The sequence below is a fragment of the Barbatula barbatula genome (assembly GCF_947034865.1).
Source record: "Barbatula barbatula genome assembly, chromosome: 5".
NCBI classification, from domain to species: Eukaryota; Metazoa; Chordata; class Actinopteri; order Cypriniformes; family Nemacheilidae; genus Barbatula; species Barbatula barbatula.
Window position 1 is genome coordinate 8,612,407 of NC_136769.1, and position 21,486 is coordinate 8,633,892.

Below are 21,486 nucleotides of genomic sequence, written 5' to 3' on the forward strand. Positions count from 1 at the left end.
ATGATGTGTGTTTGTTTGACACGATTATGTCTTAATTATGATGTGTGTTTGTTTGACACGATTATGTCACGATTATGATGTGAGTTTGTTTCAAATGATTATGTCACGATTATGATGTGTGTTTATTTGACAAGATCATGTCACGATAATGATGTGTGTTTGTTTGACACAATTATGTCACGATTATGATGTGTGGTTGTTTGTCACGATTATGATGTGTGTTTGTTTGACACGATTATGTCACGATTATGATGTGTGTTTGTTTGACACGATTATGTCACGATTATGATGTGTGTTTGTTTGACACGATTATGTCACGATTATGATGTGTGTTTGTTTGACACAATTATGTCACGATTATGATGTGTGGTTGTTTGTCACGATTATCATGTGTGTTTGTTCGACACGATTATGTCACGATTATGATGTGTGTTTATTTGACAAGATTATGTCACGATTATGATGTGTGTTTATTTGACACGATTATGTCACGATTATGATGTGTGTTTGTTTGACACGATTATGTCACGATTATGATGTGTGTTTGTTTGACACGATTATGTCACGATTATGATGTGTGTTTATTTGACAAGATCATGTCACGATTATGATGTGTGTTTGTTTGACACAATTATGTCACGATTATGATGTGTGGTTGTTTGTCACGATTATCATGTGTGTTTGTTCGACACGATTATGTCACGATTATGATGTGTGTTTGTTTGACACGATTATGTCTTAATTATGATGTGTGTTTGTTTGACACGATTATCATGTGTGTTTGTTTGAGACGATTATGTCACGATTATGATGTGTGTTTGTTTGATACGATTATGTCACGATTATGATGTCTGTTTGTTGGACACGATTATAATGTGTGTTTGTTTGACACGATTATGTCACGATTATGAAGTGTGGTTGTTTGTCACGATTATGTCACGATTATGATGTGTGGTTGTTTGTCACGATTATCATGTGTGTTTGTTTGACACGATTATGTCACGATTATGATGTGTGTTTGTTTGACACAATTATGTCACGATTATGATGTGTGGTTGTTTGTCACGATTATCATGTGTGTTTGTTCGACACGATTATGTCACGATTATGATGTGTGTTTGTTTGACACGATTATGTCTTAATTATGATGTGTGTTTGTTTGACACGATTATGTCACGATTATGATGTGTGGTTGTTTGTCACGATTATCATGTGTGTTTGTTTGATACGATTATGTCATGATTATGAAGTGTGGTTGTTTGTCACGATTATGATGTGTGTTTGTTTGACACGATTATGTCACGATTATGATGTGTGGTTGTTTGTCACGATTATCATGTGTGTTTGTTTGACACGATTATGTCACGATTATGATGTGTGTTTGTTTGATACGATTATGTCACGATTATGAAGTGTGGTTGTTTGTCACGATTATGATGTGTGTTTGTTTGATACGATTATGTCACGATTATAATGTGTGTTTGTTTGATACGATTATGTCACGATTATGAAGTGTGGTTGTTTGTCACGATTATGATGTGTGTTTGTTTGATACGATTATGTCACGATTATGATGTGTGTTTGTTTGATACGATTATGTCACGATTATGAAGTGTGGTTGTTTGTCACGATTATGATGTGTGTTTGTTTGATACGATTATGTCACGATTATAATGTGTGTTTGTTTGATACGATTATGTCACGATTATGAAGTGTGGTTGTTTGTCACGATTATGATGTGTGTTTGTTTGATACGATTATGTCACGATTATGATGTGTGTGTGTGTTTGATACGATTATGTCACGATTATAATGTGTGTTTGTTTGATACGATTATGTCACGATTATGAGGTGTGTTTGTTTGATACGATTATGTCACGATTATGATGTGTGGTTGTTTGACACGATTATGATGTGTGTTTATTTGACACGATTATGACACGATTATGATGTGTGTTTATTTGACACGATTATGTCACGATTATGATGTGTGGTTGTTTGTCACGATTATGATGTGTGTTTGTTTGACACGATTATGTCACGATTATGATGTGTGTTTGTTTGACACGATTATGTCACGATTATGATGTGTGTTTGTTTTAAACGATTATGTCACGATTATGATGTGTGTTTATTTGACAAGATCATGTCACGATTATGATGTGTGTTTGTTTGACACGATTATGTCACGATTATGATGTGTGTTTGTTCGACACGATTATGTCACGATTATGAGGTGTGTTTGGTTGACACGATTATGTCACGATTATGATGTGTGGTTGTTTGTCACGATTATCATGTGTGTTTGTTTGACACGATTATGTCACGATTATAATGTGTGTTTGTTTGACACGATTATGTCACGATTATGATGTGTGTTTGTTTGATACGATTATGTCACGATTATGAAGTGTGGTTGTTTGTCACGATTATGATGTGTGTTTGTTTGATACGATTATGTCACGATTATAATGTGTGTTTGTTTGATACGATTATGTCACGATTATGAAGTGTGGTTGTTTGTCACGATTATCATGTGTGTTTGTTCGACACGATTATGTCACGATTATGATGTGTGTTTGTTTGATACGATTATGTCACGATTATAATGTGTGTTTGTTTGATACGATTATGTCACGATTATGAAGTGTGGTTGTTTGTCACGATTATGATGTGTGTTTGTTTGATACGATTAAGTCACGATTATGATGTGTGTTTGTTTGATACGATTATGTCACGATTATGAAGTGTGGTTGTTTGTCACGATTATGATGTGTGTTTGTTTGATACGATTATGTCACGATTATAATGTGTGTTTGTTTGATACGATTATGTCACGATTATGAGGTGTGTTTGTTTGATACGATTATGTCACGATTATGATGTGTGGTTGTTTGACACGATTATGATGTGTGTTTATTTGACACGATTATGACACGATTATGATGTGTGTTTATTTGACACGATTATGTCACGATTATGATGTGTGGTTGTTTGTCACGATTATGATGTGTGTTTGTTTGACACGATTATGTCACGATTATGATGTGTGTTTGTTTGACACGATTATGTCACGATTATGATGTGTGTTTGTTTTAAACGATTATGTCACGATTATGATGTGTGTTTATTTGACAAGATCATGTCACGATTATGATGTGTGTTTGTTTGACACGATTATGTCACGATTATGATGTGTGTTTGTTCGACACGATTATGTCACGATTATGAGGTGTGTTTGGTTGACACGATTATGTCACGATTATGATGTGTGGTTGTTTGTCACGATTATCATGTGTGTTTGTTTGACACGATTATGTCACGATTATAATGTGTGTTTGTTTGACACGATTATGTCACGATTATGATGTGTGTTTGTTTGATACGATTATGTCACGATTATGAAGTGTGGTTGTTTGTCACGATTATGATGTGTGTTTGTTTGATACGATTATGTCACGATTATAATGTGTGTTTGTTTGATACGATTATGTCACGATTATGAAGTGTGGTTGTTTGTCACGATTATCATGTGTGTTTGTTCGACACGATTATGTCACGATTATGATGTGTGTTTGTTTGATACGATTATGTCACGATTATAATGTGTGTTTGTTTGATACGATTATGTCACGATTATGAAGTGTGGTTGTTTGTCACGATTATGATGTGTGTTTGTTTGATACGATTAAGTCACGGTTATGATGTGTGTTTGTTTGATACGATTATGTCACGATTATGAAGTGTGGTTGTTTGTCACGATTATGATGTGTGTTTGTTTGATACGATTATGTCACGATTATAATGTGTGTTTGTTTGATACGATTATGTCACGATTTTGAAGTGTGGTTGTTTGTCACGATTATGATGTGTGTTTGTTTGATACGATTATGTCACGATTATGATGTGTGTGTGTTTGATACGATTATGTCACGATTATAATGTGTGTTTGTTTGATACGATTATGTCACGATTATGAGGTGTGTTTGTTTGATACGATTATGTCACGATTATGATGTGTGGTTGTTTGACACGATTATGATGTGTGTTTATTTGACACGATTATGACACGATTATGATGTGTGTTTATTTGACACGATTATGTCACGATTATGATGTGTGGTTGTTTGTCACGATTATGATGTGTGTTTGTTTGACACGATTATGTCACGATTATGATGTGTGTTTGTTTGACACGATTATGTCACGATTATGATGTGTGTTTGTTTTAAACGATTATGTCACGATTATGATGTGTGTTTATTTGACAAGATCATGTCACGATTATGATGTGTGTTTGTTTGACACGATTATGTCACGATTATGATGTGTGTTTGTTTGACACAATTATGTCACGATTATGATGTGTGGTTGTTTGTCACGATTATCATGTGTGTTTGTTCGACACGATTATGTCACGATTATGATGTGTGTTTGTTTGACACGATTATGTCTTAATTATGATGTGTGTTTGGTTGACACGATTATGTCACGATTATGGTGTGTGGTTGTTTGTCACGATTATCATGTGTGTTTGTTTGACACGATTATGTCACGATTATAATGTGTGTTTGTTTGACACGATTATGTCACGATTATGATGTGTGTTTGTTTGATACGATTATGTCACGATTATGAAGTGTGGTTGTTTGTCACGATTATGATGTGTGTTTGTTTGATACGATTATGTCACGATTATAATGTGTGTTTGTTTGATACGATTATGTCACGATTATGAAGTGTGGTTGTTTGTCACGATTATCATGTGTGTTTGTTCGACACGATTATGTCACGATTATGATGTGTGTTTGTTTGATACGATTATGTCACGATTATATTGTGTGTTTGTTTGATACGATTATGTCACGATTATGAAGTGTGGTTGTTTGTCACGATTATGATGTGTGTTTGTTTGATACGATTATGTCACGATTATGATGTGTGTTTGTTTGATACGATTATGTCACGATTATGAAGTGTGGTTGTTTGTCACGATTATGATGTGTGTTTGTTTGATACGATTATGTCACGATTATAATGTGTGTTTGTTTGATACGATTATGTCACGATTATGAAGTGTGGTTGTTTGTCACGATTATGATGTGTGTTTGTTTGATACGATTATGTCACGATTATGATGTGTGTTTGTTTGATACGATTATGTCACGATTATAATGTGTGTTTGTTTGATACGATTATGTCACGATTATGAGGTGTGTTTGTTTGATACGATTATGTCACGATTATGATGTGTGGTTGTTTGACACGATTATGATGTGTGTTTATTTGACACGATTATGACACGATTATGATGTGTGTTTATTTGACACGATTATGATGTGTGTTTATTTGACAAGATTATGTCACGATTATGAAGTGTGGTTGTTTGTCACGATTATGATGTGTGTTTGTTTGACACGATTATGTCACAATTATGATGTGTGTTTGTTTGATTAAATGTCATGCAAATTATTCAGATATATTTTCTGTGTGCTTCATTCATTTAATAATTGTGACTTCCCTGCAAACACAGTACGTCCTGAGGACCTCTCCAGTTAGTCTTCCTTCGGTCAGCGTGACATTACTTTGTGGCCATGTCCTGAAATAACGTTGTGAATCAATACCACATGGAATGTTGTAGTGACGTGGTTTAGCCTACTGGTCTCCAGATAACTTGGACACTGGTAGATTAAATTTTTTGTACATTGTCAGATTCCTTTTTTAAAAAGGAAAGAATTTTTCAATTGAGAAAATATATCTTCCAGAAATGTGAAAATGCTGTTAAAAACTTTGGTTACTTTTCTTGTTATGTAAATGTGTCGTAATTTAAATATAATTTGCTAGAAAACTAAACAAACATGCTCAGAAAGAATGTTGTTTTTTTGCAGTGTAATGTCAGTACTGAGATCAGTCTCTTCATGCTCATTTTGACTCCAGCTCTCCCTGTGACGTTCAGATATGGAGCATAGAGAATGTATAGTTGGATTTAGGAAAACATGATTGAAATGTGCAGAATACAACAGAGACAACTTTGGTTATTTGCTTTGCATTTATTGGAAGATTTAGGCTCAACAGAATTAAGAATTTAAAGGAGAATAATAATATACCTATCAACACTTTCACAGGAGTCTCCCATTTGTCACCCAAACAACCACACCCTCCCGTTTTGTGTTCACGGGGTGGCTCTGTTCGGCTTGAGCCACTGCCCATTTCCCCTCACAGGCTGGCACCCTTTGCTAGGCGAGATGGAGTAGTGGAGTAGAAGTGGAGTAGAAGAGGATTCACATCCCTGTGAAAAACTTTCTCTTATACCATGGTCTGTTTGAGTACTGGATTCTGATTGGCTGGAAGGTGTGCATTAAAACCCTTTAACACACGGGTAACTCCAGTCAGTTTGATTACATTTTAAATTACCTAACAAAATATCTGTCATTTTCTCCTGTTTGGTCTAGAATTACAGTGTAAACACCAATAAAAGCTTTAATTTGGCCAATGACCATGGTATAAACGGGATAATCCACAGCTATGCTCTGGAATAGCCTTCCCACTACTATTCGAGGGTCAGACAGTTTTGCGGCAGGTTTGCCAGTAACTAACTATAGATTTAATTTATAATTTTGTTTTATACATAAATTAAACATAAACAAAAATCTTATATTTTCTTTCGTAAATCAGACCAAATATCTTAGGTCATTTTTTTGTTATCCAAATCGTAATTTAAGATGTTTGTACAAAATTTACTAGAAAAAATGTTTCGGAAGAATGTCTTTTTTTGCAGTATTGCTGTACTAATGCCAGTATAATGAGATCAGTCTCTTCTTGCTTATTTTGAATCTCAAAAGTCAAAGTGTGTAAAGTTGAATTAAATTGAAAACAATACTAATAGGAAGGTTTTAACTAGAAATTAAATCTACAGTAAGTTACTGGAAAACCTGCTGCAAAACCACAGCAACATTTTACAGTGTAATATGTGTTTATGGAAAAAGTGCCTGCGGCTCCACAAGTTGAGCGCCAGGTGCCATCCTAACCAAATCAAATCGAGGATTTAGATCAACTGCAGTCGCTTTACAAATAATTTGTAATTTATTTATCAAAACGAAACATTTACATTTTCGTCTGTATATTACAAGTTCCTTATTGTATCTCTTTTAGTATCTTTAAAACAAAATGTGATCAATAATGACTAAAAAAAAACATAACTAATTGAGGAGTGCACTATTTCATCTGTATACACTTATTGTACAGTTTTTTAAACAAAGAGATCAAGGAAAAAGATGAGAGAGATGATGAAAAATGTGTGAGAAATACAAGAAAAGGGAGTGTAAGAACTATTGGATCCAGTAGAGTTTACGTTGACAAATCCAGGCTGATTGCTTTTTGTGTAAGAGTTGATCCAAGACTGGTACTGGGAAACCCTGGTGTACACACCAGGATAGCCGGGAAGAGCACAGTGATGACCAAAACTCACAACCCCAAACTGAATCCACAGGGTGCCATTGTTAAACACCATCGGACCTCCAGAATCTCTCTGCATAGAGAGCCACTTAACATTTTTGCCATACAGTAAGCACTTTAAAGTAGATATCCTGCAGAAGATGTCTTACCTGGCACGCGTCTTTGCCCCCTGTGGTAAGACCAGCACAAATCATGTTGCTTGTAATGAAACCTTCATAAGCTTTGTTACAGTCAGTATTGTTCACAATTGGTACCTGCACCTCCTGCAGTGTGTTCGGAATCTGGCTGTCTATGAAATGAGAAGTGTTGTCTCTCATGAAGCTCTGTGACACTACATGTTTTTGAATCTCAGAATCTAAGTATCTTGGATTTTGCTCACCTCCGAAATGAAGTGTTCCCCATCCTGTGATCCAGCTCTCAGTACCCGCAGCAAAAGTGCTACCGGCAGCGGCCAGACAGATGGGTCGTATGTTATCGGTAAATGAAACAGAAGCAGAGAGCTTTAACAGAGCTATGTCATTGTTTTGGAGTTTTGAGGTGTAGTTGGGATGACTGATGATTTGGTCTATTTTTATAGAAGTCTCATTTGAGTTTGTGCCTGATAATTTCTGAAGTCCCAAAGAGACTGTAATATTAGATGCAGTCACGCTGAAAATAGAAAAAAGACAGTATTCATTATTTTTATCAGTCACAAAATATGACTAAATGACTCTCTTTCTCTCTATATATAGACTCACCACACACACACACACACACACACACACTGTACAATATATTATCACACGTATCAATATACATAAATGTATACTGTATATAAACTGTATATACACACGAACACTGTGCAATATATTAACACAATGCTAGTTGCAGTTGAGGAATAGTTGAAAATTCTGTCATGACTAATGAATTGTTAAAACCCACAGAAAGATAAACTAGAAAGAATGAGGACTGTATGAGAGGAGAGGCTTTTAAGCTTCAAAACAGAGGATATTCTTTATGTATGCGTCCTTTATTACTTTAAGTCTTCGGAAGTCATGTTTAAGATGCTTTTACACATGTGATAATATGGAACAACATGCACACTGTAAAAACATTTTTAAGAAAAGGTAAAAAGTCTGGCTGCAGAGTTTCACAAAATTACATGAAAAAAATTAACAAATATTATGGTTAAAACGTTTTAAATTACAGTATACTACTGTTGATAATTATAAATTATTTATTGTCAATTTATATATAAAAATATACCAAATTAGAAGTAATTTTCTTTTTAATAATTAATAGATTATATATTTCATATAGATTCAAATAAACTCTTAGGTTCCAGGCCTACAATAATTTAATGTTAAATTCTTTACATGTAAATTAAACACTATTAAATACCAGTAGTTTACTTTGTACCTTCAATGAAACATGAAGACATTTGGGGAAATGTAAAAATATTTATTTTGAAAATGTTTTTAGGACAATGGGAATACAAATTTGTGTGATGTTTTACCCACATGACGTTAAACATTTTTTGAGACCCCTCGCCGTCTTTGGAGCTCAAATAAAGATATTTAGAAGACATCGGAAAGATTTCCCGGCCTCCTCATAGACTTGGTCATGATTATGGCAGAAGAACCCAGGTGCAGACAGCCGAGGTGCAGGGGCGCAACGGGGGTGGATTTTGGGGCTCAAACCACAAATGTTTTTTTCAAAGGCCCGAATCTTCAGGTTTCTAAAATTAATTCATACAGTACACTACGTATAACGTGTCTGTTTTTTGAGGACTATTTGTTCACCCTGGCCTGCAGGGGTCTCTCTCCCTGAACCTCCTACCAGGCGCCTTCAGAATGGTGGATGGCACCCACATTATGGACTCTGGTAGCTCCAGGCCTGTAGAGGTCAACATTGTCTTATTCAACACCTCATCACCGAATTGTCTACACCTGTGTTTGACCATTTATAATTCTGTTTGTTCTCTGCCTTTGTGTTCAGTCTTGATCTGTTTATGCCTTATTTCCCGGTGTTGAGCAGTTTTAAAGTTAAGTGGTCTTATGAAGTGGCGGGCAGATCAAAGCTTCGAGAAGCAATGAAACAGTTGAAGCAAATGTGCCATATTGTGTCGAGGCTTCGTTTCAACGGTGACACCTAGTGGTCACTTACAGGTATTGATCTGAAACAACCTTGACAATGAGCCTTTTTTTATTATTGTATTTTTCTAATATGTGAAGCTTGTTACCTGTAGGCTTCTCACTGTGCATGAAAAATGAATATTAATAAAAGAGATCAAGCCACAATGTCTCACTTTTTTAGAGATCGTTATTCCAAAATATTAATTTAGATTTAGATTTGGGATAAGCCCCCAATGTTTTTCAAAATAATAACTGGGCAAAAAATGTACAGCAGACTGTGGAGCGCATAAAGGGACAAACATCTTGCGCTTTCTGTTTTGATCTGCGTATTGAGGTCAACTTTGGATATGCACGACGTTGAGGCAGTTCTTCTGACAAAATCATTTTATCCCTAAAATAGTAATGGTTTAGAACCAGCGAAGGACCATCTTAAACCAGATGACCAGTTTAGGACAAGATCATGACCAGCTTAAAACAGCACATGACCAAACCAGCATATATAAAGATAATAAAAAGATTTGCTAGTGTATTAAGGCCTTTTTATTTTGAACAAAAAATTATAAGAGGGGTACATTTTTTCTTGACATACTCAACTTGGCCTTAAACTTTTTAAGAAATATTAATTGTCAATCTCAGATACAGTCATGAGGTTGCATTATTACTACCATTTATGCAGTACTAGTATTAGAACTAGATTTTTTACAGTTCAATAGTTAAATGTTTATTCTTTGGACTACACTGCACAGTGATCTATTTTGATTTAAGTATATCACAATTCATACAGAAATTAGATTCAATGCAGCAGAGGGAGCCAGAGAGCGCAGGAGCATCCAGAACGCCCGTTGACAAGCTGCATCACCTGTGTGTCATTTCATGCCTTTGTATTTAAAGCCAGTTTTCAGTTAACTCTTTGATATTTGATATTATTTGTGTAGCTTAGGTTAATGTTCTTGGTCTTTCTGGTTTCGCTGTTTGGATTTTATCATTAAGGATACTTGCCTGCTTGTTTGAATTATTACCAAGGATACTTGCCTGCTTGTTTGGATTATTACAAAGGATACTCTGCTTGTTTAGATTATTACAAAGGAAATGTACCCGTTTGCTTGGAACTATGTGGAACATTTGTATGCCTTGCCAAGAACTGAGTACAAACCCTTTAATTTACTTTTACATTGTCTAATGTGCTTGACTGCAACTTTGGTCCATAACACTTCTCCTGCTTAGAAGTGTGTGTCTTGACTTTTCCACAGCATCACCCGGATTTAGACCTTGTCGTGGCAGCAAGACTGAGCCAACGACAAGATGGCCACAGCATAGGCTAAACAGATCCAGGGAGCTGTCAGCCAGCAAGGGATCTTGCTGGGATCACGTGACGCACAGACTACAGCAGCCCAAGAGACTCCACCACTAACTGCACCAGTGTCCCACAAACCCAAGATCCTAGCACCCCAACGCAACGATGGTAGCCCAGGTGCATGTCAGTGATTTCTGACTTGAGTATCTAATTTTTGAGCAACAACCCTCTGTCTTCCATTTGCGTCCTCACAAAGAGATCCCCACTAAGATTTCCTGGTCCAAGGAGGCACTCAAAGCTTTTGACAGATTGACGAGACCGTTTTGCTCGGCTTCTATCTTGTTGCATCCAGACCCTGAATTACCCTTCATCATAGAAGTGGACACATCCGAAGGGGGAGCAAATCAGTGCTCTTGTCACCTACTGACCGACTTTAAATAATAAAATGACTCAGGTCCCAGCCGCAGAAACAACAGACAGTCGAAGTACAAATACAAAAATACTCTTTATTAATAGGCCAGCAAGTGCTAACTGGGAATGTATCATGTAGGGGCAAAAGTTTACTAAAATGACATCTCTGAAGAAATTTAGAGCAAAGGTTCAGGTTCGGTGACTTCTCAGCAGTTCACCCGGCTGTCCTCTCTCTAGGAAGTCGAACAAACACGTCCAGAGGGTCACGGCAGTCGTCAGACCCACAGGATGAAGTTACGGTACTCTAATCAGCAAACAGCAAGCGTTGAAGAAGGTTCGAGGATAGCCACCATCTTCCGGATAACGTCAACTACTGGAGCCACAGGATAGGTATTTCTGGGGCAGGAAAGCAAGCGACCACAATGAACAGCAATACCACAGGCAGAAATTAGACACACATTCACACTGTGTGAGAAGTTATAGTTACGGCCCTTTAAAGGACATTAGAGAGCGTTGAGGAAATCCAGCTGCAGTACACCGGTGGTCAAATAGAGAAGCCGGGGAACCTGGCTTCGCTTGCAGAGCAGGGGAATACGTTGACCACAATGGCAGCAGCACAAGAACCACCAGGCAAGGAAAAAACCTCCCTCGGGTTCCAAAGAACCAGTTTTTATCTCCTTCAAACCCTCATGGCCAGCTGTTAAACAATTAGTCACTAATTGCAATCATTAGCAGCAATGCAGAGGCAATAATGAAATTACAGGAAGTATCGTCCACAGAATGGGTTCACATTAGCAGGGGAGGAAGCACAGTCCAAATATGGCTTGATAATAAAACAGGAAGCCGGTTGCCAGGTTTGTCCATAAATAAAAGTCTAAAAAGAGTCATGTTGGGCAATTTAAAAAAAGGTAACAAAACCCACTACAAAAGTGATCGCACAAGCACAGTGAATAACCACTACAATTCAGAGAGTCAATATATAAATGCACACAGGAAACATGACACAGCACACAATAAGGCCCTAATGTCTCGAACTAAAAAAATACTGAGTCAACCCTTGACATTTCCCCCCCACTTTTCTAGTGGTCGTCCCGACCACTATCTATACGTGTCCGTACCTAGTTGGGGGCTTCCCCCTGGTAAATCTTTGTGACCGCCTTACTTCCCCACCTGTTGGACTACTAGGGAGGCTCGGCGGACAGAGCACGGTTTCAGGCTGCATTATATGCTCAGATTCCCCACTCTGTTCTTCGGTCGACTGGCCTGTGGTCTGTGTCGTTGGGTCTCGTCCACTAGCCTCAGTCAGCAGATCTCTCTCTGGATTCGGTATGACTGAAGTGGGGGTGGGGGCATGACCAGCGAGCTGCTGCTCATGGACGAGGGGAGTGACCATAACCAGATACCAGCACATGGCCTGTGGTTGGCCTGTAGATCACCCAAACATCCGGACCCCAACGTGGTGCCAGCTTGCCCTTTGCACGCCTGCGAAAATTCCTTGGGAGGACTCGTTCTCCTGGCAGAAGTGAATCCGCTTTTGCCCGTCGATCATACCTTTGCTGGTCCTTCTGTTGGTGCCTCTCAGCATTTGCCTTCACCACCTTGCAGGTTTTTGTCAGAGTTCTGTAGTGTTGCTTAACCCAATCCGACAGAGAATATCTTGATGCATGTCGACCGAAGACGATGAAATGAGGGGTCATACCAGTGGAGCCATGGGTGGTGTTATTATAAGCCTGTAGCAACACCGGGAGACTCTGTGGCCAGTGGTTCTGCTCAGCTTCCGAAAGAGAACTAAGGAGAGACAGCAAAGTTTGATTAAACCTCTCACATGCACCATTACCTTGAGGGTGGTACGGGGTTGTTCGGGACTGTTTGCACCCATACAACTGGCACAGTTGTTCCATTACTGCTGACTGGAAGGCTCCCCCACGGTCAGAGAGGATCCTTTCTGGGCACCCCACCATCTGGATCACGGCCCTGTACAAAGCTTTGGCTGTAGTGGTTGCAGACTGGTCCTTTGTGGGTACCGCAAAAGCATACTTGGAGAAGAGGTCAGTCATGACTAAGATATAAGGGAAAGGGTCCTCGGGTCTTCCCAGAGACAGGTAGTCTATTCCTAATACCTCAAAGGGGTATGATGTAGAAATGGGTGCCAAGGGAGCTCTTACCTCGGGTCCAGGTTTCTGTCGGAGACAACGGGGACAGGTCGCCGTCCAAGTCTCCACGCTCTTCAGCATACTAGGCCGATAGAACCGTCTCCTTAAAACTGACCAGACCTTCTCTGCTCCTTGATGGCCCAAGCGTTCGTGATACTGTTGCCATAGTTCTCGTGCTTCCTGTTCTGGGATCAACACTTGCCAGTATATCTCACCAGTCCTTGGGTCAGTGCATCGGCGTTGCATTTGATTGTCGTGAATTATAATACGTTACCACTCACGCAGGAGTCTCTTTACATATTGAGGAGCCCTATCTCATTCATGAGGTGGTGGAAGCTTGTTTGCAGCTTTCCAGGTCCACAGGAGCTGCAGCCCTGGGTCCTGAAACTGGCAGTTATACCACCGGTCCGGAGTCTGATGCATGTCCTCCACAGGATGGCCCGAATCAGCTGGTTCAACCACCACTCTTACAACAGCGTCGACACCTTCGCCTGGCAGCCTGGAAAGGGCATCCGCATTTTTATTAGTTCTACCAGTGCGAAACTTGATGGTATACTTGTAGTTGGCCAGTTGGTTCACCCAACGTTGCTCCACAGCTCCCAGGTTGGCAGTAGCTAAATGTACAAGTGGACTGTTGTCTGTAAAAACGTCGACAGTGGCCCCCCACAGATAATCCTTAAACTTCTCTGTTATGGCCCATTTCAGAGCCAAAAGTTCGAGTTTGAATGAGCTGTAATTTTGGTCATTCATTTCTGAGGGGTGCAGACTCCGACTGGCAAAAGCTATGACCCTCTCTTGGCCATCCTGTTCTTGGGCCAGTACTGCTCCTAAACCCTCCAGGCTGGCATCAGTAAACAGTCTAAAAGGTAAAGAGAAGTCAGCGTATGCAAGGACTGGGGCACATACCAAGGCTCTTTTTAGCCTGTCCAACGAGTTCTGGCAACTTTCAGTCCAATTCACCTTGATTTTTCCCTGTTGGGCTGTGGCCGTTCCCTTAAGCAAGGCATGAAGGGGGGCAGCAAGTTGGGAAAAACCATGAATAAATCTCCTATAATACCCTGCGAAGCCCAGAAAGGAACGCACCTGTTTGATAGTTTGTGGGACAGGCCATTCTTCCACCACGGCTGTCTTCTGAGGGTCAGTCGCTACTCCTCGGTTGCTGATGACATGGCCCAGATAGATTACCTGTTGCTGAAACAACTTGCACTTCTTTGGTTGCAACTTCAGGCCATGATCATGCAACTTCCGATACACCTGTTCCAAGTGGTGAAGATGGCTGTCAAAGTCATGGGAGAACACGACCACATCATCTAAATAAATTAACAAAAAGTCATGCACCATGGACCCCAAGCACCTCTGCATGAGCCTCTGGAAGGTTGCTGCTGCGTTGCACAGGCCAAAAGGCATGCGGTCAAATTCATAGAGACCCATTGGGGTAGTGAATGCGGTCTTCTGGCGGTCTTGGGGGTCCATTTCAACTTGCCAGTATCCACTAGCAAGGTCAAGTGTGGAATACCATTGGGCCCTCTTCAGCCCGGTGAGGGACTCTTCGATGCGAGGTAGTGGATATGCATCCTTGTGCGTAACTGCATTAAGCTTACGATAGTCCACACAGAACCTCCAACTGCCGTCTTTCTTTTTAACCAGGACTACCGGTGCTGCCCATGGACTGGAGCTTTCACGGACCACCCCACTGTCTAACATGCCTCGCAGAAGGGTCCTCAGTTCGGGATAAAGAGTCGGGGGGACAGGGCGGTAGCGCTCTCGACAGGGCGGGGCTGCACCCGTGGGTATCTGATGTTGTACGGCATTGGTTCTGCCAAAATCATCATCATTCAAGGCAAACACACGGTTCCACTTCTTCAAGAGCTGCTGAATGCGTTGGTGTTTATCTAAGTTCAAGCCATCTCCCTCAATAGCAAAGATGGGATCTGTTAGAGTAGAAAATTCAGAAGGGTTAGTCACAGCTCGAATTGCCACTTCTACAGCTCCAAAGGAGTCAGGCTGGACCACTAGTTCCCGTCCCATCTGAATATCAGATTCGTCAGTCTGCGTCACCTTAGCCAATGGTCGGCGAAGTGGGACCTCTACTGGATACGGATTTGGGTTGCACATCCTCATTGGCAGCTTACCTCCGCTTACCACCACTAGAGACCGTGCTACATACCACTCCCCATCTTGGTCCTCGAGGGGTTCTATTAATGCATTGTGGACTGCCTTGGGGGCTCCTTCCTGAAGCTGAGCCCATACCACCATCTCAGACTCGGGGGGAATAAATACGGGTGGTGGCCTGGGCAGTCGAGCCACCCCATGAAAAGGAATGGCGTTCCCTTCAGCTGTCACTCTCTGGCAGACAGAGAAGGCTTGTTCCCAAACTTGACCTGCTACAGGCGATACAAGAGACTTAAAAGCTGATAACCCAGGGTGTTTACCCTTGGCCAATTCGTCCCAACAATGTGCAATTACGTTCATTCCGAGAATGGCATGTTCTGCTCCCATACACCCATCTTCAACCACCACCATTCCCTTCTGTGGAACCTGGACAACCCCGACAGCAAAATCAACAACTGCATAGCCAACATATGGTATCCGTAATCCATTAACCGCTCGTAAGGTTAACCAGGGAGAGTCATGTGCACAATTCATGTCAATATCTCCAAAATGTCTTGTAAAAAAGGCTTTACTCACCAGAGTGACTTGGGAGCCGGTATCAAGGACACAGGAGATCATTTTTCCATTAGCCTCCACCTCAACACGTGGACATTCTCCAACCAGCTGGGACTTCATGGTCACTCCAGCAGAGTGAGCAACCATCCCTGCCACACGTCCCTTGGTGGCAGGGGGCGCTAAAAATCCGAAATTGACCTGTGACGAGTTGGGCAATACCTCTGGATGTGTCCCACTCCTCCACAGTCCCTGCATATAGGCCTCCCCTCAGCATCCCATTGGAAGGACCCCCTGCCTGGCGGTATCTGTTGAGGTCTTGAACGTACATTTGAGCCGATAGGCAGTTGGGGTGAGATGGCAAAAGATGGAGCAATGGGCTGACTGGCCATTAGGGGGGTTGGTGATATCTGTTTGCGGAGTTCCTCAACAATGGAGGCACTCAAACCTTTCAGTTGTTCTGCCACTTCCTTGCGACATTCTGCCTGGAGTTCGCTTTTCAGTTGGCTCAGGTCAGGTGTGTCACATTTCGGGGTGTGAACTGGTGAGGTCACAGCTGTAGGTGTGGCGGCCGATCTTACCCAGGCATGGTCTTCTCCATGTTGCTGCTCTTGCTGGAGAGCCACAGCCTCAGTACAGATGGCAGAAAACGTCAAATGTGGATTGCGACGCACTTGGCGATGGATCTCTTGTTGGATTGGGCCTGATCTTAAGTTCAAGGTGAACTGATCTAACAGGTACTCGCCCTCTTCTTCTTGGGTTGGCTCACGTCCCTGCCAGTCAAGGTAGAGTTCCCGCAACTTTAAGATAAAGGACTCCACTCCCTCATCCTGACCTTGCCTGCAGCTGAAGAACCTTGACCGTCGCTGGGCTCGACTTCCTCCATCACCATACTTCTTCTGTAGGGCGTCCAGCAGTGCCTTAGTATCGGCAGTTTCCTCTGCCTTAAATAACCGTGTTTGGCGCCTTGCCTCCCCATCTAAAGCTGCCAACAGAAAATCCACCCCTTGTTGTGTGGTTAACCCCTGAGCCCTCAGCATAGCTTCTATCTGAGACCTCCATGAGCTAAATTTTCCCCTCTCCCCACTAAAACGGGGTATCCATGGCCCCCCCATAAACCAAGGAACCAACAAATGAGCTGCTGCCTGACTACCTCCACTAGCCGCATTTCCTTCTGCCTCTTGGTTGGCTGCACTACCAGGAGGGTCAGACATGACTGTTGTGTTCCGGTGCTGGGATCCTGCCGACTACGCCAGAAAATGTCACCTACTGACCGACTTTAAATAATAAAATGACTCAGGTCCCAGCCGCAGAAACAACAGACAGTCGAAGTACAAATACAAAAATACTCTTTATTAATAGGCCAGCAAGTGCTAACTGGGAATGTATCATGTAGGGGCAAAAGTTTACTAAAATGACATCTCTGAAGAAATTTAGAGCAAAGGTTCAGGTTCGGTGACTTCTCAGCAGTTCACCCGGCTGTCCTCTCTCTAGGAAGTCGAACAAACACGTCCAGAGGGTCACGGCAGTCGTCAGACCCACAGGATGAAGTTACGGTACTCTAATCAGCAAACAGCAAGCGTTGAAGAAGGTTCGAGGATAGCCACCATCTTCCGGATAACGTCAACTACTGGAGCCACAGGATAGGTATTTCTGGGGCAGGAATTAAAGGCCCTTTAAAGGACATTAGAGAGCGTTGAGGAAATCCAGCTGCAGTACAACGGTGGTCAAATAGAGAAGCCGGGGAAACTGGCTTCGCTTGCAGAGCAGGGGAATACGTTGACCACAATGGCAGCAGCACAAGAACCACCAGGCAAGGAAAAAACCTCCCTCGGGTTCCAAAGAACCAGTTTTTATCTCCTTCAAACCCTCATGGCCAGCTGTTAAACAATTAGTCACTAATTGCAATCATTAGCAGCAATGCATAGGCAATAATGAAATTACAGGAAGTATCGTCCACAGAATGGGTTCACATTAGCAGGGGAGGAAGCACAGTCCAAATATGGCTTGATAATAAAACAGGAAGCCGGTTGCCAGGTTTGTCCATAAATAAAAGTCTAAAAAGAGTCATGTTGGGCAATTTAAAAAAAGGTAACAAAACCCACTACAAAAGTGATCGCACAAGCACAGTGAATAACCACTACAATTCAGAGTGTCAATATATAAATGCACACAGGAAACATGACACAGCACACAATAAGGCCCTAATGTCTCGAACTAAAAAAATACTGAGTCAACCCGTGACACTCTCTCAGAGGTCGGTCACAGATAACAGTTCACCTATGTTCTTTCTATTCCAGAAGCCTGTCCCCGGCAGAGATGTAGGCAACCGCAAACACCTGTCTGTAAAACTTGCTCTTGATGAGGTGGCGGCACTGGCTTAAGGGGGCCAAGCACCATTTCATTGTCTGGACGGACCCCACCTGGATGCCTATTTGTTCCCGAGGATACAAGAGCTGAAGTCCTTCAATGGGGACATGCCTCTCCACTGGCGGGCCATCCTGGAGGAGAAAGAACTCTTGAATTCATACAGAGACTGTTCTGGTAGCCAGAGATGTCGCAAGAAGTCTGATCCTTTGTTCAAGCCTGTTCAGTCTGTGCTTGACACTGCCCACCCCACAACGCCCCTGGTCCCATATCTCCATAGACTGCTCTGCCCATGTCTGAAGGTAACACACTTGTTCTGGTGGTGGTTGACCGATTCTCTACAGCCGCACACTTCATTCCATTACCCAAACTCCCGTCTGCTAAACCGATTGCTGACATTGTCCTCCAACACGTAGTAAGAAATCATGGAATTCCCTTCGATCTTGTTTCTGACCAAGGTCCTCAGTTTATGTCTCGTTATTGGAAAGTATTCTGGTCTCTATTAGGATCTTCTATTAGTCTCCCTTCAGGGTTCCATCCTCAGTCAAATGGCCATATGGAACGGGTCAACCAGGAGCTAGAGAAATTCCTTCTCTGCCTCACATCTCGCCAGCCATCTTCCTGTGGCCTGTATTACGAAGCTGCTTTGGGTTTTTACACAGAAAATTTGGCGTTTAGTCTGAGCATACTCTGAGTTTTCGGGCTAAAAAAAAGTGTATTGGTTTTGTGCGAGTTTTGTCGCCATGGTAACTTGGGCTACACGGCTCTGGAGCAGGTTTTAATCTGGGTTAGAGATTGCAAACCAAAACTGGAAGAATTTGATGTATATCTGATGCAGTGAATACCCACTCGTATCTCTTGCTCCAAATAAAAGAAGTTTAATGTGATAAGATGTATGCGGAAAAATATTTGCTGCTATAAGTGCTTATTTGTATTTTATATTTACATTTATTGATTAGAATCCAAAACACGTTCACTATATAAATAATTTAAATTCAGTTGATTCTGTATTGTTCTAGTCAGTAGCTACCATCTCAATCTTTCACTATAGCAGTGTTTATTTCTGCCTTGTTAATGTGTTTCAGTTCATGACATTTTTCCACATTGATCTCGTCATCTTCAACAGAAAAGTTAATTGCGTAGATACTCGCGAAAAGTTAATCAAACTGATGACGCTTTCCATGTTCCATGTGATGATTTCAGACTTGATATTCGTTGGGTACAGGCTAAATTAATGTTCTTGTTGTTTTACGTTTTGTGGAATTACTGTTTGGATTATTACAAAGGACACTTGCCTCTTTGCTTGGAACTATTATTTGTGGAACATTTGTATGAGTTACCAAGAACCAAGTAAAGACCCTTTTATTTACTTCTAACTTATCTCATGTGCTTGGGTCCACAACTTCTCCTGCTTAGCAATGTGTGTCTTTATTTTTCCACAGCTTGACCCGGGTTTTAGACCCTGTTATATTATAAATAAATATAACAATACACTTTGTACACTTTTACTTTATTTATTTTTGCTTAAAAATAACAACTATATATAGCGTGGAGGGGTCCCACACATGGCTTTTTTGCACAGGGTTTTGCACCCGATACAGACAATTACCTGTAAAAAAATTTTTTTTTTTCTAACAGTAAACAATGACTGCATGTTCCATGTATTCTTTTTAGGCTTTCATACCTCTGAAAGCAGTGAGCTGCAGATAAAACCCAGTCTTTATTGATGATACTGCCACCACAGAAATGAATTCTAGTACTGATTCTCTGAATACTGACTTGCCAGGGCCAAAACCCCGCTGTCGCATCTTCGCCTCCAACAATCTTCGTGTTTTTATGAATTTGGCCACACACTGACGAATAAAAAGATGTGAGATTTTCTTGTTAAATTAAAATGTAAAACCTGTTTTACTAAGTACACATGCCTGGTTAAATGCTCTGTTTCACTACTACTGTATACTTTCACTTTTGAAATTCAGGTAAAATTAAACATTTCCTTTGACTTAAAAACAGTGTACAGTAATGTATGTAAACCATTTACAATGTGATTTTATTCAATGGTCATAAAAGGTGCAGCAACATACCGTCTGATTGACAGATACTCCCTGTTTTAAGAGAACAAGACAACAAATAATTAGAGTTGGCATGAAACCGAGCTTAAATAAAATGTTTAATTAAAATGTCATAAATTTTAGCACTTATAACTTTAATTTAATATACTTTTACACTAGGACTTCAATATCATCGATAAATTATTTGAAGAATAAGATAATTACTTGAAATTTTAAACCTTGTATTTAGACTTTTATCTTTTAAATGCAGTAAGTTAATTTGTATGTGTTACAAAGAAGCTTGCTTTAAATTAAAATAATAGTAAACATAAGATGTATTAAGCATCGTTTCCTAGCTTCCATAACAATAAAAACCAAAATGACACGACGACAATGTGGTAGCATGTTAAATCACGTTAACTCACCTGCTATGTTAAGAAGTATTGCGCAAGCAATGTATAGATTTATCTGAAATGTCATCATTTTGTTGTGTAACTAATGTTCTTCCTTGCTGAGAAGTTTGCAATGATGCACGAAGCAAGATCTGTCATCTCATTAGGATTTTTTGTGCCCTCACAACAACACAAAGTTTACATCTGACACACCTTGTTTCTTCCTTTCAGCCTGCTGTCAGTATTTTTAGAACACGCCGGTTCACTTTTACCAGTACATATATATATAATCCTTGTAAAACATTTCATCCCATTTATTTAATAAACATCTGTACCTGTTGTTTTTCTTTAAAAGTCTACACATTAAACAAAAATTAGTCCTGGGTCACTGCCTAACAGGTTTGTATGCCAGTAATACTGGAACAATTAATAATGCCATTGTCAATGAACAATTAAGTTCTTGCATTGTAGTATGACTTCTGCCTAGAAAGAGATCAACCAGGTATTATTATACCAGCATAGGCAGTGGAAAGTTATTGCTATACAACAAAATAAAAACCCATATCTACTTGTGAAGACCATATA

The 21,486-nt window shown here is 40.5% G+C and overlaps 1 protein-coding gene across 2 annotated transcripts; it reads right to left on the bottom strand.

Annotated features, from left to right (window-relative positions):
• Positions 1 to 6,033: 6,033 nt before the first annotated feature.
• On the bottom strand, positions 6,034 to 21,122 carry LOC306893644 (trypsin-like). 2 transcript variants are annotated; one of them, XM_079455586.1, is made up of 7 exons: positions 20,935 to 21,092; positions 20,543 to 20,563; positions 20,143 to 20,311; positions 7,835 to 8,103; positions 7,710 to 7,744; positions 7,605 to 7,624; positions 6,034 to 7,528 (listed from the first exon to the last, which is right to left on the bottom strand). In XM_079455586.1, exons 1-7 carry the CDS (start codon positions 20,990 to 20,992, stop codon positions 7,465 to 7,467), a joined length of 636 nt encoding a protein of 211 aa, XP_079311712.1. In that variant the 5' UTR covers positions 20,993 to 21,092; the 3' UTR covers positions 6,034 to 7,464. The 2 variants fall into 2 exon arrangements, with proteins under 2 accessions (XP_079311712.1, XP_079311711.1); XM_079455585.1 differs by having other exon boundaries at positions 7,605 to 7,744; positions 20,935 to 21,122.
• Between the last annotated feature and the right edge of the window lie 364 nt (positions 21,123 to 21,486).

Coding starts and splice junctions, on each gene's coding strand:
- LOC306893644 (XM_079455585.1), bottom strand. CDS start 20,992: ATGATGACATTTCAGATAAATCTATACATTGCTTGCGCAATACTTCTT. Junction 7,745..7,834: donor GGGAACACTTCATTTCGGAG/GTGAGCAAAATC, acceptor CTCATTTCATAG/ACAGCCAGATTCCGAACACA. Junction 7,529..7,604: donor GGGGCAAAGACGCGTGCCAG/GTAAGACATCTT, acceptor CTCTCTATGCAG/AGAGATTCTGGAGGTCCGAT.